The 23,906-nt window shown below is 40.6% G+C and overlaps 1 protein-coding gene across 1 annotated transcript in view; it reads right to left on the bottom strand.

Annotated features, from left to right (window-relative positions):
• Nucleotides 1-693: 693 nt before the first annotated feature.
• Nucleotides 694-23,906, bottom strand: part of LOC127641194 (ceramide synthase 1-like) — a 26,129-nt gene continuing 2,916 nt past the window's right edge. The window contains exons 2-7 of the mRNA XM_052124009.1: nt 8,595-8,754; nt 6,908-7,088; nt 6,513-6,674; nt 6,060-6,207; nt 4,557-4,681; nt 694-3,569 (exon numbers count right to left, since the gene is read on the bottom strand). Of these exons, the coding sequence (XP_051979969.1) occupies nt 3,527-3,569; nt 4,557-4,681; nt 6,060-6,207; nt 6,513-6,674; nt 6,908-7,088; nt 8,595-8,754 (819 nt within the window). The 3' untranslated portion in view covers nt 694-3,526. The remainder of the gene's footprint in view (nt 3,570-4,556; nt 4,682-6,059; nt 6,208-6,512; nt 6,675-6,907; nt 7,089-8,594; nt 8,755-23,906) is intronic.

The raw sequence follows: 23,906 nt of genomic DNA, 5'->3' as shown, positions 1-23,906 counted from the left end.
GCGGGTCAAAGCTGTTCGCGAGCAGCCAATGAAGATCAGAGGCGGGTTTTTTGTTACCAAATTACGCAGGTTAGTACAGGAAGTAAGTCTGGAATTACTAACGACTCGTTTCAGGTGTTCAGAATCGATTCTTTCTTTTGGGAGTCAATAACTTCACAAACAGCTTTATAACACACTACATGAATGGTAATATTTGAAAAACCATAATAGGTGCTCATTAAAGCAACTGTTCACCCAAAAATTTTAATCCTGTCAATTACTCCGTTTTCACCATGTCAATCAGATTTGGAACGACTTTAAAAAGATGACATTTTTGGGTGAATTACGCCTTTAAAAACACAATGCATAATTGTTCAAATGGCACCACTTAGTTGAACACTGAATGTAAGAATTGTGTCGAGCTTTACGGTTTTCCAATGTTATCGTTAACTTCCAAAATCAATTTCGGATTGTGCTTTTAAGCAGTGTTTCCTGAAAGCATTGGTATCTTCACTGGCAGCTACTACAGAGTGGGCCAAACCATGCTGCGGTCGAAGTGTTCGTAAGTCTGTTGACGCAAATGTAACTTTTCGAACTGCACAAACAAGAGGTACACAAACATCATTTGTGCGGCAAAAGGCAAATAAAGCCATGTGTTGAAATAAGTAAATATTGCAGTTGTTTTAATTGAACAGATTTTATTAAATGGAAAAACATGATACAACACAATTGGTTCAGTTCACTAATTCAGTTGGAATTATTAAAATTGATCCATTACAAAAGAGATAATAATGCCTTTTACACTCCTAGTGGTCAGACCGAAATCAACAACATAAACCCCAAAAAACATTTGAAAGGATTAATGGTCCAATATGATTGTCAAAATAACCTTTTGCCCATGTTAGTAGTCTGTATAAATCCCCCGGCTTAAACGATAATAAGAAATTACAGTGCAATTTTAATTAAATAACATTGGGATAACCCCAGATTTATAACAACATACCCCACACAATTTCTCTCATTTGTTTTGCCGTAACACTAACCAAGCGATTCAATATTTTTGGCACGTTCCTAAAGTATTAACACTCGGAATATTCTTAGTGCAACACGAATATTTCCACTCTTCACACTTAAAGGAATATTCCGGGTCAAAACAAGTCGAGCTTAAGCAACAGGATTTTCGACGTAATGTCGATACGACAAGAAACGTTTCGACTTGTCCCTCGTTTTCTTTAAAAAAAATTTAAATGGAGGTTCCAGTGAGACACTTACAATGGAAGTGAATGGGGCCAATTTTTAGAGGGTTTAAAAGCAGAAATGTGACGCTTATAATTTGAGGTGTAACGTTGGTTACATCGTCAATTTTACAGTTATTTTAGGGTTTCTTGACATTACATCGTCATGTAAATGTAACATCTACGTATAATTGGCTATAACTTTACACAGAAACGGTTAGCATGTGACATTATCGCACTAAAATCATGTTAACGCGCAAAAGAAAAAGTGAGTATTTAAACGTTCAAAAAATGACCCCATTACCTTCCATTGTAAGTGCTTCACTGGAACCTAAATTTGTGCTTTTTTTAAAGAAAAGGAGGGACGATTCAATATTATGCCACAAATGCCGTCGATTGAGCTTCACTTGTTTTGAACCCGGAATATTCCTTTAAATTTTGATCAAATAGAGCGGTGTTGTGTGTATATATATATATATATATAAATAAGTGTACAATTTTTAAAAAATCTAAAAATAACGATTTTTTGAGAACATTTTTGATAAAGAAAATAAAAAGAGTGTGGCGTTTAGTGGATACATGGCTAGGTGGTAACCCTCGTTTGGGTCGGTTTTAGCAATAAGCGACGAATGCGTCTGGGGAACTACGGAAAAACGCAAAACGTATAAATCTTACGGAGTTTAACAGAACAAAGGTTACCATCTAGTCATGAGAGCATTTAACTCCAATTCCAGTGTTTTGACCAAGCCGGCTAAGACAACCGAAGACGGCCTGACTCTTTCGACAGTACCATGAATAATAATGTGTACAAACAATTAGCAATGCATTTCTAGGAGGTTCTCGGTCGGAATAATAATAAAAATAAATAAAAAAAACGCTGAAAAACAGCAGCAATTTGAATTGCTATACAATGCTTAAACGAAAACCCCAAAACAAAACGTCAAGACAAAATGACCAAATTCGCAAACGGCTAACTGTTAGCACAAGCTAGCCATGGTTACGGAAGACGTCGCCACAACGGCGCGACGGATCTCGTCAGCATTTGCGCACGATTCCACCTGAACGCTTTCGAAACAGAAATCTCGATGTGCACAAAAGCATTTGATACAGTAGGCGCTTCAAGTATACATTGCAATGATCAATAACGTACGACAGATATTATCAGTTCTACTTTGTCTACGTTTTTTTTTACCATACAGCATATTTCAAGGTCAAAGGTCATGCATTCCTGAATACAGCATTTGCATAAATACTTCAGGTTCGATTCATTTGTTTAGGTCATTAAAATGTATCTCCATGTTGAAAGAAACGCAACTGGTTTCCATGATCTACAGTAAGAGTTCTGGATCTATATTAATATTTATCGCGATAGCCAATCAGCTGCTAGCGTGGATGCCACCATTGCAAAAACGGATGCTTGTGGGGGGTTAAAATCAAACAAAAAAAAGCAAAACAGACTATTTGTTTTCCACATAAGGAATGCAAGCAGTATTTTCAGACAGATATTGTAATCCAAACATCAAAAGCGACCCCGTTTCAGCCACGTACATTCAAAACACGCTAATACAGCACAAACGTTACTTTGATTGACGCAGGTCAGGCTGTTTGGAGAGCGGCTGTACCCGTGTAGGCTAAGCTAGTACATATTTAAAAACAAGCCAGCTGATTCATGCACCAGTACTCACTACGACAGAATACGTCCAACCCTTTCTCTTAACAACACCTTCACTCCTGGAATTAAAAAAACAACAACCAAACAACCAAAAATGTCTACTTCTAATCAAACAAACTGTGGTCCCAGATGAAGACCACAAAACCTGGTTATTGTGTGTTCTGCTGTCTTCAAACACATCCACCACCCGTAAGTTCTTGCTAACTTTCCCAAATCCCTGCTGGAAAATCCAGCTTAAGATGGTAGCTTTGTTTTGGAACGTGCTGTGCTGTCCCAAGCTGGTTTTTGGAACATGCTAGCTGGTCAACCAAATAAGGACCGGCTAGAAACCTTGTTTCACAGCTACCATCTTATGGGAGATTTCCCATGCAGGGATTGAACTATGCCACATTTTTCAGAGCAATATATAAGACAAAGAACACCAAATAACATTCACAGTGCTATGATTACAAATATAATAACAGTGGTTTAAAAAAAAAAAACAAGCAATAGAAACAAAACCCTGATCATGGTACATTTGTTTCCTCTTGTTCTCTGCATAACTGTCCAAGCACCATGACGTTCTTGGGTCACAATCAAACTAGGTCACCTTGCACCATGTAACCATCGGTAACTGCCTGCAGGTGGCGTTACTGAGACATTATAGATGTTTCTTCTTAGCAATTCCGTTCTGCACATGTTTCCTGAAAGGAAGAGAAGCAGTTAGGTGACATGGTCGAATATACAACAATGCTAAACTAGGCACTTCAAGGTTAGAGAGATAAATACAGGACTGATGGCATGATGCTAATCACATCTACGTGAAACAGGACTACCTGTTTCACAGGTCATGTTGAAACGGCCTGGCGCACTTATTGTGTTACAGATAAAGCTATGATAAGGTTGTTTGCTGAAATCATGGCTAAGATGCTGGCAGCTAGGCAAGCAGTACAAAGCTGTCTTAGCATGTGGTTAGAAGATCTTGAGCCCAACTGTTAACACTAAAGAAACTGGCCCAAATGGAGCATGGTACTCAAAAGTGTAGAGTATAGCGTCTATTTACATTCTGCTAGTCTAGTGAGCTAACCTGCTGAAAAGACTAGCTTTGACTAGCGTGAAATGCCCATGTTGTTGCACACTGGTTATTCTGGTAAGTGCTCATTTCGTGCAAGTCTAGCTTGGTGGACCAAAGTTAGCCGGGAATGCTAAACCAGCATGGTATATCTAGTGAAGCTGGTTAAACCGAGGGTGTCTTGTTGGGAAACCCAAATATACAACTAGTCACCAGCTATGTTGGTCCTCTCTGCAAAGTAGTGGGTGATTGTCACGAAGAAAATGTCCTGGTCCAATTTTCTCCACAATCAAAATTGGGGGTCAAATAACGTCTCACTACCACAAAATCGTACTGGTCCTAAGTGTGGGTTAATTTCTGATTTTTTGATTGATTTCAGGTTAAATATGGCCAGGACACTTTCTTGACCGGTTTCGTGAGAATCGCCATAGTTAGCTACTGTAGCATATCATCATTTGAAGCTAAATATATTTCGAAATGAACCAACAGCAGTGTTTTATGATGGCGTTCCAGCCAGAATGACTCTGCAGCTCTCAGTTCTGCACAAAATCAACTGTGAGTTGACCACAATGTCCCAAATACCTGAGCTAACTGCAGACCGATGCAGTTCTCCACTTACCCTTCAGCGGAGTTCTGATCATCAGCGTCCTTCCTTTCCTTTTGCTGGTCTTCCTCATATTCCCGGACGTCGTTTACCTCCTTCATCTGGCCTGTCAGGACCTTCACCACAAACAGCACGATGAACTGCAATAAAGAGTAAAGAACTAACCACTGCCCATGTCTTTCGGCTGATATTCACAGACACATATTTATCAGCTATGATATACAACCTGAATTGGGTTTGTGGGGGTTGCTTAGGGGTTAAAGAGTTTAGCTAGAAACCCAGGATTTGATTCATTTACATATTTATATTTATGCATTTGGCAGACACTTTTATCCAAAGTGAATTACAGAGCTGTTATTACTGGGACAATCCCCCCGGAGCAACCTGGAGTTAAGTGTCTTACTCAAGGACACAATGGTGGTGGCCGTGGGGATCGAACCAGCAACCTTCTGTAATCAGAAGGTTGCAGTTATGTGCTTTAGCCCACTATGCCGCCACCACTCCATTCAAGTTCATGAAGTGGAAATGTACTTGGCTCGCACTCACAGTTATGTGCAATGACCATGAAATAATGGTACTGCAAGACACTCTGGACACAAAAGTTAAATACCAACTGATGCCTGATCTGAGACTACTAATCTCAGGTTAATAAGGTTAGGGTTAGTGATAGTAATGGGGATGGGAATCAAAGGAATTTAACAATTCCGATTTCGATTCCTCCCAACGATTTCGGTTTCTTTACGGTTCCACTAACGATTCTTTTAGTACTTTTGAAAAATAAATATCTCGAAATTAGAAAAGAAATCAGGATGCTTTCAGCAGCCTGTTACCTATTTTAACAGATTTTTGCAATTACGATATTTGTGAATATCGACAACAATCTATTATTACTATGAATCCTTGGTTCATTTCAAGCCAGACGTGACGAAATAAATTATTTGAGTTTCAGTGAGTTCATTGAGTTACGGATGATAAAAGTATTTTTTTGGTAGGAAGGTCTGTATGTTTTGCAGTGTAAATCCAAAAGAACCAATAAGAATCATTCGTTTCAGTACCGGACCTCACTGGTTGTGCTGTATGTTTCACGCTGTGTTGCGTCTGCATCAGCCAAAAACCCTAACCCAAACTAACATCTGAGAACCGTTAAGTCGATTCTAATCGTTTTTTTATTTCTTGTTACCAACCATATTAAGCAAGCAGTCAATTTCATAGCAAACTTATTCCAAAGGGACTTGAATGTACATTTATTCTTAGGACAATATCTGCTTCTCAGGTATCAAAGTCTTTACTAATGAGCTAATCAGTAGAATTAGTTAGATCAGGGAGACATTCGTGTTGGAGTCCTCCAGGACAAGAATTGAGACTGCCCTAGAGCAACCTGGGACTCCTTTGTTTGTCTTGCTTGAGGAAATCATGGAGAATCATTGTGTTCTCCTTGCGGGACTCGAGCCAGCAACCTTCCGGTTACCAGGCCTGAGCTTTAGCCATTTCTGTCTGTTTAAATCTAGCCATTCTTACCAAGAACCAGTAGATGTTCATGACAAGCAGGACGAAGAGCAGCGTGTTGAAGAAGAAGTAGAAAGGGATGTGGGGAACGGACTGGATGCTGGTAACACACGAGGCCCACAGCACTTTGAGCGGGAACCAGTACAAACGGAACCAAAACCTGTGGAAAAAAGAATATGCTAGCTCAATCAGGATGCACTGTATCCCATTATAGATGCCAAAACGTGACTATCCCAAGTAGGATATGTTCCTGATGAACATCCTTTGTTGTTGCCTGCTGTTATAACCATTTTGCCATTTCTCTGAAAAAGAAAGACCTTTCCCAAAACCTAAAGTCAAACGTATACTTCGGGTTTCCGCATGTCGTCTGTAGTTAACTGTGCTAGAAGAGCATCACAAAGCAGTCGTAGTTCACATACGTCAAACGCAACCATATGGTCTTGTGATCAAAACAAGTATACTCACCAGGTGATGCTAAAGCTAACGGCGCCCATGTTGGACAGCACGTCATTGAAGAAGTAGTCTTTCCCGCCCCGGGTCTTGAAGTAGACATTGAGTTTGGTGAACTCCAGTTGAATGTCATTGATATCATGAAGAAAAAGTACTAGGATGCCAATGTTGTGGTATCTGAGAAAGATGTGGTCAGAAACAGTCACAAGTCAAGTACACCACAATGACAAGTGCTTGCTGAAATGTGGCCTTTAGCGACATATCAGATTATTTTTATCTTTTATTTTCTGAGCTGTCACTACAAGCTACTTTGAGCTGTAAGTGTTGTTGTTACCTATGGAAACTGCAACTTCAAAAACTAATTTCAGATTGTAATGTCACTTTTAACAAGGAGCATAAAAATTGCAGACCTGAAGGCATAGGAAAATGTGATGAGGGCCAGGGTGATGAAGTGATGCACCACCATGACTAGAGAGTCCTTCCTCCACGCGTCCATGTAGACGGTGGCGTATATGGAATGGCCGTAGAAGCTGCCCTGGATCAAGTACGCTATAGCGATATCTGTGGGAACCGGCATCCCGCTCTTCCAGTCTAAACCGAGAGAGACGGTGCAAATTCGTGACATATGGGCATTTTACACTTGATATTGTTAATCTATGGTCATTCTGAATCTGTTCTCAGTGATGTCATACAATGGCAGTTTATGGCGACCATCTTTTAAAGCTTCAAAAGGACACAAAAGTATCATTCAGAAGTCTAATAAATGATTCCATGAGACTCGTGATTGTTATGAAATCATACGATAAGGTTTGGGGAGAAACAAACTAAAATCGAATGTGTTATTTAGTGAAAATGTTCAGTGACCTTTGATCTCCTGTGCGCATTCATGTTTGGGCACGAGAGCAACAGTTCATGCAGCACCCTCGCGACATTGGGGCGTTCAAGCGAAAACTCGTTTTGTTTATATAAAACTGGTCCTCCACAGTGGTAGTGACAACAGAACGCAACACAGCTACACACAAAACAGAGAACAGAACTTACTTAACATGTCTGTAGAGTTTGTAGTCGAAGAATTGATGCATTTCTATGCCCAGCCTTATTTTTCAGAGTACTTGGAAATCAAACAAACAATGAGGAGGCCACAGTCACACCATGTCCTAACCTGACGGCAAACAACATGTGATAAAAGGTATATTTTCTATGGTAATCAGAGTTTTTCGCCTAACCATCAGTGACAAGTGATGGTACATTCTATCGATTGCTTGTTTTCTATTTCCAGCATTGCGTGCGTAAAGCCGTCCACTGTGAATTGGCATCGGTCCAAAAACTAAAAATAAGGCTGGGCATAGAAATGCATCAATTCTTCGACTACAAGCTCTTCAGACATGAGGCCCACTGGCAGTCCTAAATCCCATTTTAGGTACTTTCCTCTGGGGCTAGTACCTTTGTCACTTTTGCGCCTGAGGAACTAGTTCCTCTGAACCGTTTTTGGGGGGGTTTTAGCTCCTACTTTTGAGTAGGTACTTTTGGGGCATATAGGGACTGTGGGAGACTGTGGGAGGTGCTGCAGCCTGTAATTGGTCAAAAATCTATGACACACAAAGTATTGAGAAAGGAGAGAAGTCCACAGCCTCCATTTGTAAACAACTAGCTGCTAGCATGGAAAATGCTGCCTACAGGGGACTGTATAAGGAGGTAGGATGAAATAAGGTGCTGTTCTGTTGTATGGTTTGTGTGCAGCACCTTATTGTGTGCTTTCATAACAATCATGAGTCTCATGGAATAATTTATTAGACTTCTGAATTATACAATTGTGTTGTGTTGGTCACCATAAACTGCCATTGTATGACATCACTGAGCACAATTGTTTTTACAATTTGTGTAAAGAAAAAAGTAATATAGGGTTATAACAACTCAGGGGTGAGTAAACAATGATTGCATTTTCATTTTTGGGTGAACTATCCCTTAAAGGTTATTTTTTCTTCAATTATGTATTCTGCATATATTAGTTCTGACATTTTAAGTGGTGATGCAAAGGCAAAAACAGTATGTTTCTTAAATATATTCAATAAGTGGTGTATCATACACAAAGCTTACCGTAAAAAACAGAGGGAGGGTTTTGGAAGAATGAATAGTTGGAGAAAAAAAGAAGATAGGTGCTATATGACCACGACATTGTGTAGAAGACCAGCTTCCACGCGCTCTCCGGCATCTTGGAGATGTCACTGGGCTGGAGACAACACCATTGTGCAAAAGGCTGTGGAACACAAGAGTGAAATAAATTAACCTAAATAAATAATACTAAAAGTGTGTTAAGTAAAATGTTGATGCTTTCACAGGCCCAACGGTCAGAGATGGAGAAAGCCGATTAAAGGGCTTTTATGGGTTTGTTTACATTTGAATTTTTTACCCTGATCGCAAGAATGGACTATGTTGAAAAACGGGTCGAGTTTCTGGAGTCGGCCGAAAGAGAGTTACAGGCTGACCCGCCGTGAGAAAAACGAAAGTATATATAAAATCGGAGGTGACGTTATAATGTTCGTTTTGTTGGAATCCCCGAGGGAAGGAAAGGAAGGTCAAGATACAGTGACATCTTTGGATAGGCTTAATCCACATTTTATCAACACAGCAGGCCACTGGCTCAAGCACAGAGCTCTCGGTCAGCTTCCCAGAGCAGGTAGACCCCAATCTATCCTGACAAGATGCTTGCGGTCGGCTGACAGAGACTTTGTTCTACGAGTGGTGAGGAATAAAGGCAAGTTGTTCTGGGAGGACCACAACACCTGGGTTTTAGCAGACTTTGCTAGAGCAACCCAAGCGAAGCGGGACGGTTTCAAAGAGTGTAAAAAAAGTGCTGCACCAGCAGAAGTTAAGCTTTGCACTGCTCTATCCGGCAAAGCTGAGAATTGATGGTAAGGATGGGCGTAAGACTTTTACATGTCCATGACAAGATATGGCCTTCATTAAATCAATGGAGTGAGTGGGTAACTTTGCCTGCACTCGACCAACAATACAGACTACACATCGTGCATTTTACTGCTGCAGCCTCAGAGGGTTTGTTATTCTGTTGTCTACCCACTGGCTCCAGTCTGACTCTTTTCCTTTCTTTTATATCTCTCCCTTTGTTAACTTGCTGTAGGGCTCGTTTGCTCACATTGTGGGTTTGATGTTATTGTTTACTGGAGCCTATTTTAGCTTTCATTTGATTGAACATATTTATGTATAATTTAATGGCATGATTCATGTTTAGAAAAAAGTGGAAACAAACAAACACACACACATACATATATATATATATATATATATATATATATATATATATATATATATATATATATATACACTCACCTAAAGGATTATTAGGAACACCATACTAATACTGTGTTTGACCCCTTTCGCCTTCAGAACTGCCTTAATTCTACGTGGCATTGATTCAACAAGGTGCTGAAAGCATTCTTTAGAAATGTTGGCCCATATTGATAGGATAGCATCTTGCAGTTGATGGAGATTTGTGGGATGCACATCCAGGGCACGAAGCTCCTGTTCCACCACATCCCAAAGATGCTCTATTGGGTTGAGATCTGGTGACTGTGGGGGCCATTTTAGTACAGTGAACTCATTGTCATGTTCAAGAAACCAATTTGAAATGATTCGAGCTTTGTGACATGGTGCATTATCCTGCTGGAAGTAGCCATCAGAGGATGGGTACATGGTGGCCATAAAGGGATGGACATGGTCAGAAACAATGCTCAGGTAGGCCGTGGCATTTAAACGATGCCCAATTGAAACTAAGGGGCCTAAAGTGTGCCAAGAAAACATCCCCCACACCATTACACCACCACCACCAGCCTGCACAGTGGTAACAAGGCATGATGGATCCATGTTCTCATTCTGTTTACGCCAAATTCTGACTCTACCATCTGAATGTCTCAACAGAAATCGAGACTCATCAGACCAGGCAACATTTTTCCAGTCTTCAACTGTCCAATTTTGGTGAGCTCTTGCAAATTGTAGCCTCTTTTTCCTATTTTTAGTGGAGATGAGTGGTACCCGGTGGGGTCTTCTGCTGTTGTAGCCCATCCGCCTCAAGGTTGTGCGTGTTGTGGCTTCACAAATGCTTTGCTGCATACCTCGGTTGTAGCGAGTGGTTATTTCAGGCAAAGTTGCTCTTCTATCAGCTTGAATCAGTCGGCCCATTCTCCTCTGACCTCTAGCATCAACAAGGCATTTTCAGCCCACAGGACTGCCGCGATACTGGATGTTTTTCCCTTTTCACACCATTCTTTGTAAACCCTAGAAATGGTTGTGCGTGAAAATCCCAGTAACTGAGCAGATTGTGAAATACTCAGACCGGCCCGTCTGGCACCAACAACCATGCCACGCTCAAAATGGCTTAAATCACCTTTCTTTCCCATTCTGACATTCAGTTTGGAGTTCAGGAGATTGTCTTGACCAGGACCACACCCCTAAATGCATTGAAGCAACTGCCATGTGATTGGTTGATTAGATAATTGCATTAATGAGAAATTGAACAGGTGTTCCTAATAATCCTTTAGGTGAGTGTATATGTACATAGAGTATGTAAAAATCACCAGACTTGAGCAATCTGGTAGCAATAGTTTAAAGTCACAGAAAGTCTCGTGAGCGTGCATGGACCGTCAGATTTCCGAGCAATGGACACCAGTTGGGATTGTTATGGTCTATATGCCTCTATATCACACTTTTATGGGCAGTGGTGGCTCAGCAGTTGAGGCTCTGGGTTACTGACCAGAAGAATGGGGGTTCAAGCCCCAACACCGCCAAGATGCCACTGTTGGGCCCATGAGCAAGGCCCTTGACCCTACCAGGGGCCTACGCCCCAGGGGCGCCGTATCATGACTGACCCTGCACTCTGACCCCAGCTTAGCTGGGATATGTGAAAACAAATACAATTCACTGTATATATGCAAAAATGTATGTATAATGTGTGACCACAATAAAGGCTGTTTCTCTCCACGTGGAATGTTAACGGGTTGGGCACCCTATAAAAAGAAGGACGTTTGTATCTTTTCCTAAGCCTAAAAATGTTTATATACTTTAGTGTTCCTTCACGAAATGCACCTTTCTTTCACAGAAAGCTAATAAACGTAGTAGGGCACGGGGTTCGCATGTGTTTTGCAGTGTTGGTTCAAGTAAGAGCAGGGGAGTCATCACATTGATAAGTAAACATTTACAATTTAAATGTCTCAGACAGATTAAAGATAATTTTGGAAGAATCATTATGGTTTTGTCTGAAATACAGGGGCAAGATCTGATTTCGGCTACTATTTATGTACCCAACGCTGATGATCAGAACTTTTTTTATCGATCTTGAGGGGAAGCTGCAAGCTGCTGGGATCCTTCTTGACGGACTTCAGAAGAGGTGTATCTTATAGACATTTGGAGACTTCTGAACCCATCCGAGAGGGACTACACCTTTTCTTTCATCAGTTCACAAGATTTACTCTAGAATAGATCTTTTTTAGATATCAAAGCCACATTTTTGTTTCAGTTCATGTTTTGGCGTGTTTAGAGATGTTGCCACATATAGAGAAAAGGAAATCATATAGATGGTGCTTAAATACATCCCTTCTACAAGACCCAGCATTTCAACAAATGTTAAAGACAGAAGTTAATGCTTATGTAGAAACCAATTGGTCCTCTGTGGGCGTGGCATGGGAGGCGCTTAAGGTAGGCCTTAGGGGGCGTGTCATACAATATGCCTCATTCATTAAAACGATCAAAGCACAGGAATTCATATAATTGATACAAGTATTAAAAAGACACACCTGCCTGCTGGTGATGTCAGTTGGAGGATGGAGACATAGCCCATGCTCTGTGGTTCTGTGCTAAGATTCAAGAATTTTGGGTAAGAATCTAGAATTTTATCTATGAGATTTTCGAGTTCATTCTGCCCAAGACTATGTATATTGGGTGATGGGACAGTCATTAAAGTAGGTGAGACACACAGATAATTCTTAGCGGATGGAAGTCAATTATGCCATACAGGTTTGAAACAACATGACAGTAAAGGACTGAATTTAAATTTTTGGGTGAACTATCCCAACTTTGAACTTTGTTAGTATTCTGTTTATGTATGTACATGTGCTGCAGTACATACTAAACCTTCACCTTATCTCTCACATGACAGACTATCTGTCCTGCTTGGCAATGTTGTGTGGACACCACCAGCCGTAGGTCAAGAAACTGAAGATGCGATTAAAGGTTCCTCTTAATCATTTATCCACACCACGTTCACCCGCCGTCACCTGATCTACATTCTCCTTTCGGCCCAAGATGGCAAAAGTAGGCCAGGCTGATACTTGGCAAGGTGGGTGGCCATACATTTAATTCACGTGCCCTCACTGTTGTGGTCCTGTGTATTAATGTTGCCTCTGATTGGCAGAGAGGGCTGTGTGGCGTGCATGGCAGGATCTCACCACATGGCTTCGGCTCTCCGCCTCCACCCGCTGGGTTTATTTATAGAGACCAGCTGTCACAAAAGAGCCCCACCCCCATTCCTCTGTCACCACCTCTAGACTGAGCAATTGCTTCCAGACACAACACTGCTGATCCATTTGCAGTCTTAAAGGGATAGTTCACCCAAAAATGGCAATTCTTTGCATCACTGTTTTTCCTGTATAACTTTCTTTCTTGTGTGTAACACAAAAGAATATTTTAGGCATAATGTTAGCCGGAGGCACCATTCACTTTCATTAGTATGGAAAAAAGATGCAATTAAATGGTGACTAAGACTAACGTGACACATTGGATGAGTAACATGAGGGTGAGAAATTATGACAGATTTAACTATTCTACAGAACCGCTAATAGGAGGGAATTTATTTTCTGAAATAGTTTTGCATTTCCTCTGAACTGCTTTGGCTCCCCTTGCAGTATCTTTAATCCATCCCTTATGAAAATTAACCATTGTTTTACTGCAGTAACCATATTTAAGCCATTATATTTGTACTAAAATCATAGGAAAACCAAAACTATGGTAATAAATATAACTATGGCTACCATAGTTTTACTATAGTTACACTTGATAATTTCCATAAGGGCACTAACAGTAAAACTGTAGTGTTTTTTGTTAGAATAACTTATTGTGAGCGAAAAAAACATTGCGCGTGAACGCAAAAAGTTATTGCGCGCGAACGCAAAATTTATTGTGAGCTAACGCAAAACTTATTGCGAGTGAACAGAAACTATTGAGATGGAACGTGAGAAAGCACAAAACGTATTATGAGCGAACATAAAATTATTTTAAGGGAGCCTAAAACGTATTGTGAAGGGAACGCAAAATGTATTTTTAGGGAACACAAAACTTACTGCGAGCGAACTCAAAATGTATTGCTAGTGAAAAAATGTATTGCGAGCGAAAAAACGCATTGCGCGCGAACACAAAACTTATTGCGAGCAAACTCAAAAGTTATTGCGAGCGAACAAAACTTATTGCTAGCTAACACAAAATGTATTGCGAGCGGAAAAACTTATTGCGATCGAACGCAAAATGTATTGCGAGCGGAAAAAACATATTGCGAGCGAACGCTAAACTTATTGTGAGCGAAAAAACATATTGCGCGCGAACGCCAAATTTACTGCGAGCGGAAAAAACGTATTGCGAGCGAATGCAAAACTTATTGTGAGCGGAAAAAAACATATTGCGAGCGAACACAAAATTTATTGCGAACGAACAAAAAAATTTATTGCGAGCGAATGCAAAACTTATTGTGAGCGATAAAAACGTATTGTGAGCGAACGCAAAACTTATTGTGACCGATAAAAACGTATTGCGAGCAGAAAAAAACGTATTGCACGTGAACGCAAAACGTTATTGCGAGCGAACACAAAATTTATTGCGAGCGAATGCAAAACTTATTGCGAGAGAACTGAAAATGTATTGCGGGAGAAAAGTTATTGTGACCGATAAAAACGTATTGCGCGTGAACACAAAACTTATTGTGAGCAGAAAAAAACATATTGCGCGTGAATGCAAAAATTTATTGCGAGCGAACACAAAATTTATTGCGAGCGAACACAAAATTTATTGCGAGCGAATGCAAAACTTATTGTGAGTGATAAAAACGTATTGCGAGCGAATGCAAAACTTATTGTGAGCGAGAACACAAAACATTTATTGCGAGCGAACAGAAACTTATTGCGAGCTGAATGCAAAACTTATTGTGAGCGAACTAAAAACGTATTGCGAGCTGAACACAAAACTTATTGTGAGCAGAAAAAACGTATTAGCACGTGAACACAAAACATTATTGCGAGCAAACCCAAAATTTATTGCTAGCTGAATGCAAAACTTATTGCGAGAGAACTGAAAATGTATTGCGAGTGACAAAGTTATTGCGAGCGAAAAAACTTATTGACGAACGCAAAAAGCGTATTGCGCGTGAACACAAAACTTATTGTGAGCAGAAAAAACATATTGCGCGTGAATGCAAAAATTTATTGCGAGCGAACACAAAATTTATTGCGAGCGAACACAAAATTTATTGCGAGCGAATGCAAAACTTATTGTGAGTGATAAAAACGTATTGCGAGCGAACGCAAAACTTATTGTGAGCAGAAAAAAACGTATTGCGAGCGAACGCAAAACTTATTGTGAGCAGAAAAAAACGTATTGCGCGTGAACGCAAAAAGTTATTGCGAGCGAACACAAAATTTATTGCGAGCGAATGCAAAACTTATTGCGAGTGAACTGAAAATGTATTGCGAGCGAACAAAAACTTATTGCAAGCAACAAAAACGTTATTGCGCGCGAACGCAAAATGTATTGCGAGCGAAAAAACATTGCAAGCGAACGGCAAATTTATTGCGAGCGAAAAAAACGTATTGCGAGCGAACGCCAAAAGTTATTGCGAGCGAATGCAAAACTTACTGTGAGCGGAAAAAAAGTATTGCGCGTGAACGCAAAAATTTATTGCGAGCGAACACAAAATTTATTGCGAGTGAACAAAATTTATTGCGAGCGAATGCAAAACTTATTGTGAGTGATAAAAACGTATTGTGCGCGAACGCAAAATTTATTGCGAGCTAACGCAAAACTTATTGTGCGTGAATGCAAAATTTGTTGCGAGCGAACGCAAAACTTATTGTGCGCGAACTAAATTTTATTGTGCGTGAACTAAAAATTTATTGCGAGCGAACGCAAAACTTATTGTGAGCGAAAAAAACTTATTGCGCGTGAACGCAAAAATTTATTGCGAGCGAACAGAAATTATTGCGAGCGAATGCAAAACTTATTGTGAGCGATAAAAACGTATTGCGAGCGAACACAAAACTTATTGTGAGCAGAAAAAAACGTATTGCACGTGAACGCAAAAAATTATTGCGAGCGAACCCAAAATTTATTGCGAGCGAATGCAAAACTTATTGCGAGAGAACTGAAAATGTATTGCGAGTGAAAAAGTTATTGCGAGCGAAAAAACTTATTGCGAGCAAAAAAAACGTATTGCGCGCGAACACAACACTTATTGTGAGCAGAAAAAAACATATTGCGCGTGAATGCAAAAATTTATTGCGAGCGAACACTAAATTTATTGCGAGCGAACACAAAATTTATTGCGAGCGAAGGCAAAACTTATTGTGAGTGATAAAAACGTATTGCGAGCGAACGCAAAACTTATTGTGAGCAGAAAAAACGTATTGCGAGCGAACGCAAAACTTATTGTGAGCAGAAAAAAACGTATTGCGCGTGAACGCAAAAAGTTATTGCGAGCGAACACAAAATTTATTGCGAGCGAATGCAAAACTTATTGCGAGTGAACTGAAAATGTATTGCGAGCGAAAAAACTTATTGCAAGCAAAAAAAACGTATTGCGCGCGAACGCAAAATGTATTGCGAGCGAAAAAACATTGCAAGCGAACGGCAAATTTATTGCGAGCGAAAAAAACGTATTGCGAGCGAACGCCAAAAGTTATTGCGAGCGAATGCAAAACTTACTGTGAGCGGAAAAAAAGTATTGCGCGTGAACGCAAAAATTTATTGCGAGCGAACACAAAATTTATTGCGAGTGAACAAAATTTATTGCGAGCGAATGCAAAACTTATTGTGAGTGATAAAAACGTATTGTGCGCGAACGCAAAATTTATTGCGAGCTAACGCAAAACTTATTGTGCGTGAATGCAAAATTTGTTGCGAGCGAACGCAAAACTTATTGTGCGCGAACTAAAAATTTATTGTGCGCAAACTAAAAATTTATTGTGCGTGAACTAAAAATTTATTGCGAGCGAACGCAAAACTTATTGCGAGCGAACTAAAAATTTATTTTGAGCGAACTAAAAATTTATTGTGCGTGAACTAAAAATTTATTGTGCGTGAACTAAAAATTTATTGCGAGCGAACGCAAAACTTATTGCGAGCGAACTAAAAATGTATTTTGAGCGAACAAAACTTATTGCGAGTGAACAGAAACTATTGAGATGGAACAAGAGAGAGCACAAACGAGGGAACAAAACGTATTATGAGCGAACATAAAATTATTTTAAGGGAGCCTAAAACGTATTGTGAAGGGAACGCAAACTATTGTGAGCGAATGCAAAACTGTGGGCTTCTTCCAAAAACTAAAAACTGTGAGGGAATGAAACTATTGAAAGGAACGTAAGACATATTGCGAGAAATGCAAAACTTATTTTGAGGCAATTCAAACTTTTGCGAACGATTGCAAATCTTATTGTGAGCAAAAGCAAAACTTTAAATGAGGGAACGCAAACGATTCCCTCATTGCCCTGATAAGGAGCTCTATACTATTCCTGTAAGAAACTGTTGGGAAAAACCTTTATTTAGATGATCTGCAATAAGTCTCTTGAGCTTTGAGAGAACAACCTCTGATCTTTAAAAATGTTCCTCTGGGAGTCTTTTGAAACAGCACAAGATATAACTGAGATGTTTCCGTGCTCTCCCGGCACACGGACGGCAAACTGATGCGAGCGTTGATCTAAAGTCTCGATGCACTTGACACACAAACGCATCTGAAACACATTTTGTTCTGGGGTCCGGACCTTTCTGCTCAACATGCAGTTTCCGTAGCAACCATTCGAGGATAGCGGGTACTTTTGTCAAATAAATAAAAAGCTAATAACAAAAAAGAAAAGAAAAAAACAATGCAAAGAAACACATCGCCCACGTATTTAAGCGGCCATCACGAGTCTGTCCACACGGTCGTATCTTCAATGTTTGGCATTCTTTCTTTAAATCCGCAAGATCTCAAAAGAGCAGCGTTAAAGGAATAGTATTAAAGAGAGTGCCAAAATGTTGCATAATCAATTTGAGTCCATCTTTCTGAAGTTTTAGAGGAACAAGTTTCAAAAAAGAAACTAAAACCTCCCCACCGGGCCAGATGAGGCCACAGAGCCCAATTGTGTATCCATTCGCACCCTGTTGCCCCACCCCTCTCCGTGCCTCATACACACACAAACTCCCTGATGGGTCCAGCTATGCCAACAATCTCCAAAATTTCCTTAAGCTTTGATTGCTCCTGAAATAACATGTTAGTTTATGGCTGTCAGTTGAAAGATGATGTATCTGATCTCAAATCAGCGTCGACGTAACAGGGTGGCACAAAGAGGAAGGAAGCGTTCAGATGTTAGATGATGCCTGCTGATAATGGCATGCGAGGTCCACTGGGAGCACAACACCAAAAGAGGAATACATCAATACTGGCACCTGGACGGTGAAATTCATCATGCCTCTGGGGGGACGTAAATTGTAATTTGCCTTTCAGGATCAATATACAGAACGGCACACTTCCAGGAGTCACTCAACATCATGTTTTGATGTATCAAACCCATCAGCTAGCTTATAAATCGCTAAAATGACACGCAACAGCACATCTCAAATTCTGTTTAATAGATTCTGTGCCAGAAATGATGCTGAAATGATGCTTCACTCAATCTCCCTTTAAAAGTCTTATTGTTTCCCCAATAGATGGCAACAAGAATTATAAAAAGCACATTTTTCCTCTAGCACCTTCCATCACAAACTGTAGATGGCGCTCTAACGCATTTTACCCCTCACAGATGTGCTCATCCATAGACATTCAGTCTAATGTTCAATTCAAGCACCACCCTCATTGTTTCATCGAATATCTTGGCCTCTGAGTGGACTACAAGCTCAATCTACGTGTCATTAGAAATCTAACATTCCCCCCTTTGCACTAACATAAAACATTTGATCACCAATAGTCGATTAAATATTTGTCCGATTATTTGTTTAGCATGATTTTCATGCTGGACTGCATATTTTGTTACTTCTGTTGCTGTATATGAGATATAACATTGGATTATTCACCCAAGCAAGCTCACAGACATGTAAAAAAATTGCACATTTTGTAGAAAACAGATAAAAGCAGATATACATTTTGTAGCTACTTGGGGTAGCTTCATTGATCGGTGCATAAAAAAATATGTTCTATATATTATATATGTAATATAGTTCATTTTGTGACACTTTTGAAAAACTTTTGAGCCGTGGTATGCACAAAAAGCCCATATATATATATATATATATATATATATATATATATATATATATATATAGTCACATTCCTGAGAATGAGAGCTTTCTTTTGATATATGACTTTAAATGCTATGTGAAGGACTTTTATATTCACATGAATATTTCTACCACATGACCTCTAGGTGGCGCTGACGTGGATGTTTTCAGCACTTATTCTGTTATTTTATGTAGCATAAATGCAAAATTTATAAAAGCTCAAGTATATGACAAGTTGAGATTCTAAGCTTTCAAATGATACCCCATATGCCTGACTAACGTATCCAGGGATTTTACCGTCTTAAGCGTACGCTTATTTTGCGATGTAGCGCCCGGGAGCCGTAGAGTTTAAGGGGTTAAACACTAAAATGATACCAAAAATGCATTTCAAAAGTACCAAAAATAAATGACGAAGGCCTGGTAAAAAGATTCCAAGTCAGTTGTATGTGACGACGTATATATATATAAATAAATAATAAATAATAATAAAAAGATAAATTGTACGAAGTTTAAGAAACACCATTTTATTCATTTAGTAGATCGGCTGATATTTGGGCGATGATCGACACTGGACGACAACCGTGCCTACTTGGCTGAAGATTTTTCTGTTGTCAATATTTGTAGTGATTTTTGAGTAAATATTAGTTTCATAAATTTGCATTGTATTATTTTTCCATTTGCATTAAATTTGTATCTGGGATTTTTTCAACAGATTAGGACATAACAGATTAACATAAAGCCTCGATATTTCTTTATGCAAATAAAGATAAATCCAGCAGCTGATGTTGTTATGATGGTTGTGTAGATTTTGAAGAATGTGAACCTTCACTATCAGAAGAACCGATGACCTCTGTGTATAAAAACCACTGTTAAGATACCGGGTTCAAAGGTTAATCTCTGAATGCACAGTGTGACATCCTATATATTTTGGCTGATCTTCAGACATAGGTTCATCAGAGTAGTAATGTTGTTTACTAGGACGAATAAAATGCTAAAAGAAGCATAAGCGTATTTAATACTGGAGCATGTTATGGTAAAATCATGCCAGACTGGCTACAGTGGAAATGTCAGTAAGCGTTCGCCATCATGGTCACTTCAGAGACAGCATGTGTTCGCGTGACCAACACACATACAACACCTTGATTTTTTCACACACTTTCATACACAGTTTACAGGACCGCCAGATGGCCGTATGCCGTCTGTCCATCGGATATGAGAACATGAAAGTAAAAGGGAACTTTAAAAATGAATGGGCTTCATTAGCGCTAAGAGCTGATTTCATAAATTGTTTATCAGGTAACATGGAGATTCGTTTAAAAAAGCATGCCGACAGATCGTGTTACGTATCGCACTCGTGTGCTTTAAGCCGGCCATAGTCCACATGAGACTGAAAACTGCAGAGTAAGTCAAGACAATCTTGTGTTGCAATTCAAAGTACAGAATACTAAAGCTGCAGCACTTTATTTACTGCATGCAGTTACCATTATAGAAAGCCACAAGGGTTTATCAAATAGCGATAGGTTGGATTGTTGGTGTTATTAGAGATGGGCCACCTCATGATTTTGATTCAAGGAGTCGATTAATTTATTCCCTTTAAATATAGAGTTCATGACACAAAACGTTGGTTAAATGTAGGGACGGATTATGATTGGTGGGGCCAATTATCTCCAAGGGACCCCCTCCACCCAAAAGTTGTTGAGGGGGGTGGGGGGACCCAAAAGGGTTTTCAAGTAGTCACCAAACTATATTGTGCAGCCTTAAAGCCTAGGGCACCAGGGCAGTCAATGGCCCCCTGGTAGTCAATGGCCCCCTGGTAGTCAAGTGCCCCTGGTAGTCAATGGCCCCCTGGTAGTCAAGGGCCCCTGGTAGTCAATGGCCACCTGGTAGTCAAGGGCCCCTGGTAGTCAATGGCCCACTGGTAGTCAATGGCCCCCTGGTAGTCAAGGGCCCCTGGTAGTCAATGGCCCCCTGGTAGTCAAGGGCCCCTGGTAGTCAATGGCTCCCTGGTAGTCAATGGCCCCTTGGTAGTCAATGGCCCCCTGGTAGTCAAGGCCCCCTTGTAGTCAATGGCCCACTGGTAGTCAAGGGCTCCATGGTAGTCAAGGGCCCCCTGGTAGTCAATGGCCCCCTGGTAGTCAATGGCCCACTGGTAGTCCAGGGCCCCCTAGTAGTCAAGGGCCCCTTGGTAGTCAAGGGCCCCTGGTAGTCAATGGCCCCCTGGTAGTCAATGGCCTCCTGGTAGTCAAGGGCCCCTGGTAGTCAATGGCCCCCTGGTAGTCAAGGGCCCCTGGTAGTCAATGGCTCCCTGGTAGTCAATGGCCCCTTGGTAGTCAATGGCCCCCTGGTAGTCAAGGCCCCCTTGTAGTCAATGGCCCACTGGTAGTCAAGGGCTCCATGGTAGTCAAGGGCCCCCTGGTAGTCAATGGCCCCCTGGTAGTCAATGGCCCACTGGTAGTCCAGGGCCCCCTAGTAGTCAAGGGCCCCTTGGTAGTCAAGGGCCCCTGGTAGTCAAGGCCCCCTGGTAGTCAAGGGCCCCTGGGCACTGGCCCCATTGTATAACTATAACCAATTGTGGACATTGGTCCAACACAATAAAAATATTTTTCTTATATTTGAAATTAAAATGTAGGCTTTACTCTCAAACTTTGTGTAGTGAAAACCTAAATTAATTGAGTTAACCGAATATAAATGATAAATGGTCTGCAGCTGTTTTCAAAGTGCTTTACACTGTGACTCATTCAAACATTTACTCACACACCAATGATGGCAGAGCTGCATGCAAGGCGCTAGCCTGCCATTGGGAGCAACTTGGGGTTCAGTGTCTTGCCCGAGTCATGTGGGCCGGGAATCAAACCACCACCCCTGCGATTAGCAGCTGACCCGCTCTACCACCTGAGCCACAGCTGCCCCAAACTTAAATTTGATCTGTTCAAATAACTCTTTTGAACCTTACATCTTGTTGCTAGCTAGCAACAAACACTTTAGCATATTGGGGTTCAAGTCCCCCTCAGGTGTTTTGGGATGGGGCGTCATAATTTTGGCCAAAATACAGGACGTGCCGGATAATAAATAACAGTTGGCAGCCCTATTCGGACTAGCTGTTCGCTGTCCTTTTCTGCTGTCCGTTTTGTGGCCCGTTTTGCATAACGTGGCGGCTCATTTTAGCTTATCGGCCTGTTTCACTGCCGACCCACCGGCCTGCTCAGTTCTCCCGATGGCCAGCCTTCATCCAAAGTGCCCCGGCCCACCAGGCATTGATAAGTGACTAACGGTCCCTTATGTCTTCATTTTGAAACCTAGGCACTTTTTACAGCTGCCACTCTCAATCTACAGCACTGTAGCTTATTCCCGAGACCTTACTCTCTCTGACTCGAGGGTTACAAGCCAGAAAAGGTCCTGACGCATCGCATATTTCCATATAAGCATCACACCAGCTGCCCTGGATGGTTTCTCAACATGTTGAGAGCAAATTATTTACTGAAAGGGAAATAAACCGCAACATAGTGCAGCCTGAAACAACTTCCTGCGGTGGATGTAGAATCCCCATGAATCACTGAAGTACCGGAGGATGTATTGATCCCGGTAATGACACCACATGTGCTGAGGCAGCAAAGCTCAAACACTATAAACTCTAAGTGCATGTTTTACCGCCACACATTTCAATACAGGAAGTGAAACCAACGTTCACCACACACACATGGGCTGAAAATAACATCTCTAAATGTTACAAAGGCCTCTTTGCATAGGCAGCTTTGTGTGTACACATATGTAAAAAGTCAAATTCAAAGTCAAAGCTATGTAAAGTAGCTCTTTGGACACATTGCTTCTTCTCAGGTAAGGTCTACATGACTTGTATGGACATATGAACACTGACCGAAAACCCCCAGAGCTCAACAGTGCATAAAATGCAACACATGCATGATGACTTGTGAACTTCGTACATCACTACTTCTATTGGTGTGAAAATGATGTCCAAAAGGTTCTTAGAAACAGTGTTACAGCTACAGTATGAATACAGTAGTTTGGATGTTCAAATGGCCCTTAATGGCCAATCTTTCCTAACTATTTTAAATATTCATTAAGCGTACCAATGATACTTTAAAAGCCTGGTGTTTAATTCATCAGTCTTGTCTTGATCCTGACAGTGCAACATGCAGATTTCTTTCATTATTTCAAACCTGGTAAAGAAACAACATGAAACAACTCGTCAGTGGGTTGTATTAGCAGTACCAGGAACTACTAAGGTGCCTTTTCCAAAGAAAAATAATTTTTGTATTTAGTGCTGAAGCGATAAGTGTTTTTTTGTCATGACCAATGACAATACTGATGTCTAGGAAGCAGGATGGCCGGTATAATGCTGACATATGCGTAATGCAATGTATTGATGGCAATGTACATCAAATATTTGCACATAATATTGAATCAAAATTGGGTTAAAAATGACAACAGAAATGGTCACTAGTTATATCAGTCCTGACCATGACTTATGCGGTAAGTAGACGTCACGTGAAGAAACTGTTATCGGCCAAACACCGATAATCTCCAAATGGCCAAATATCGGCCAATTGATTGGTGTTGATATCATGCCTCGGTCCAAACCACTGAGATCACATTTGTCCCCATTCTGATGGTTGATGTGAACATTTACTGAAGCTCGTGACCCGTATCTGCATGATTGTATGCACTGCACTGCTGCCACACGATTGGCTGATTAGATAATCGCATGGATGATTGTTGGGTCAGACGGGCTGGTTTGATTATTCCTGGGATTTTCACATATAAACAGTTTCTAGAATTTACTCAGAATGGTGCCAAAAACAAAAAATCATCCCATGAGCGCCAGTTCTGTGGACTGAAACAGTTGATGACAGAAGTCAACAGAGA

The sequence above is a fragment of the Xyrauchen texanus genome, chromosome 50 (assembly GCF_025860055.1).
Source record: "Xyrauchen texanus isolate HMW12.3.18 chromosome 50, RBS_HiC_50CHRs, whole genome shotgun sequence".
Classification (NCBI taxonomy): Eukaryota; Metazoa; Chordata; class Actinopteri; order Cypriniformes; family Catostomidae; genus Xyrauchen; species Xyrauchen texanus.
Note: the sequence above shows the minus strand (reverse complement) of the source record. Positions and strands in the feature narration are given on the sequence as shown.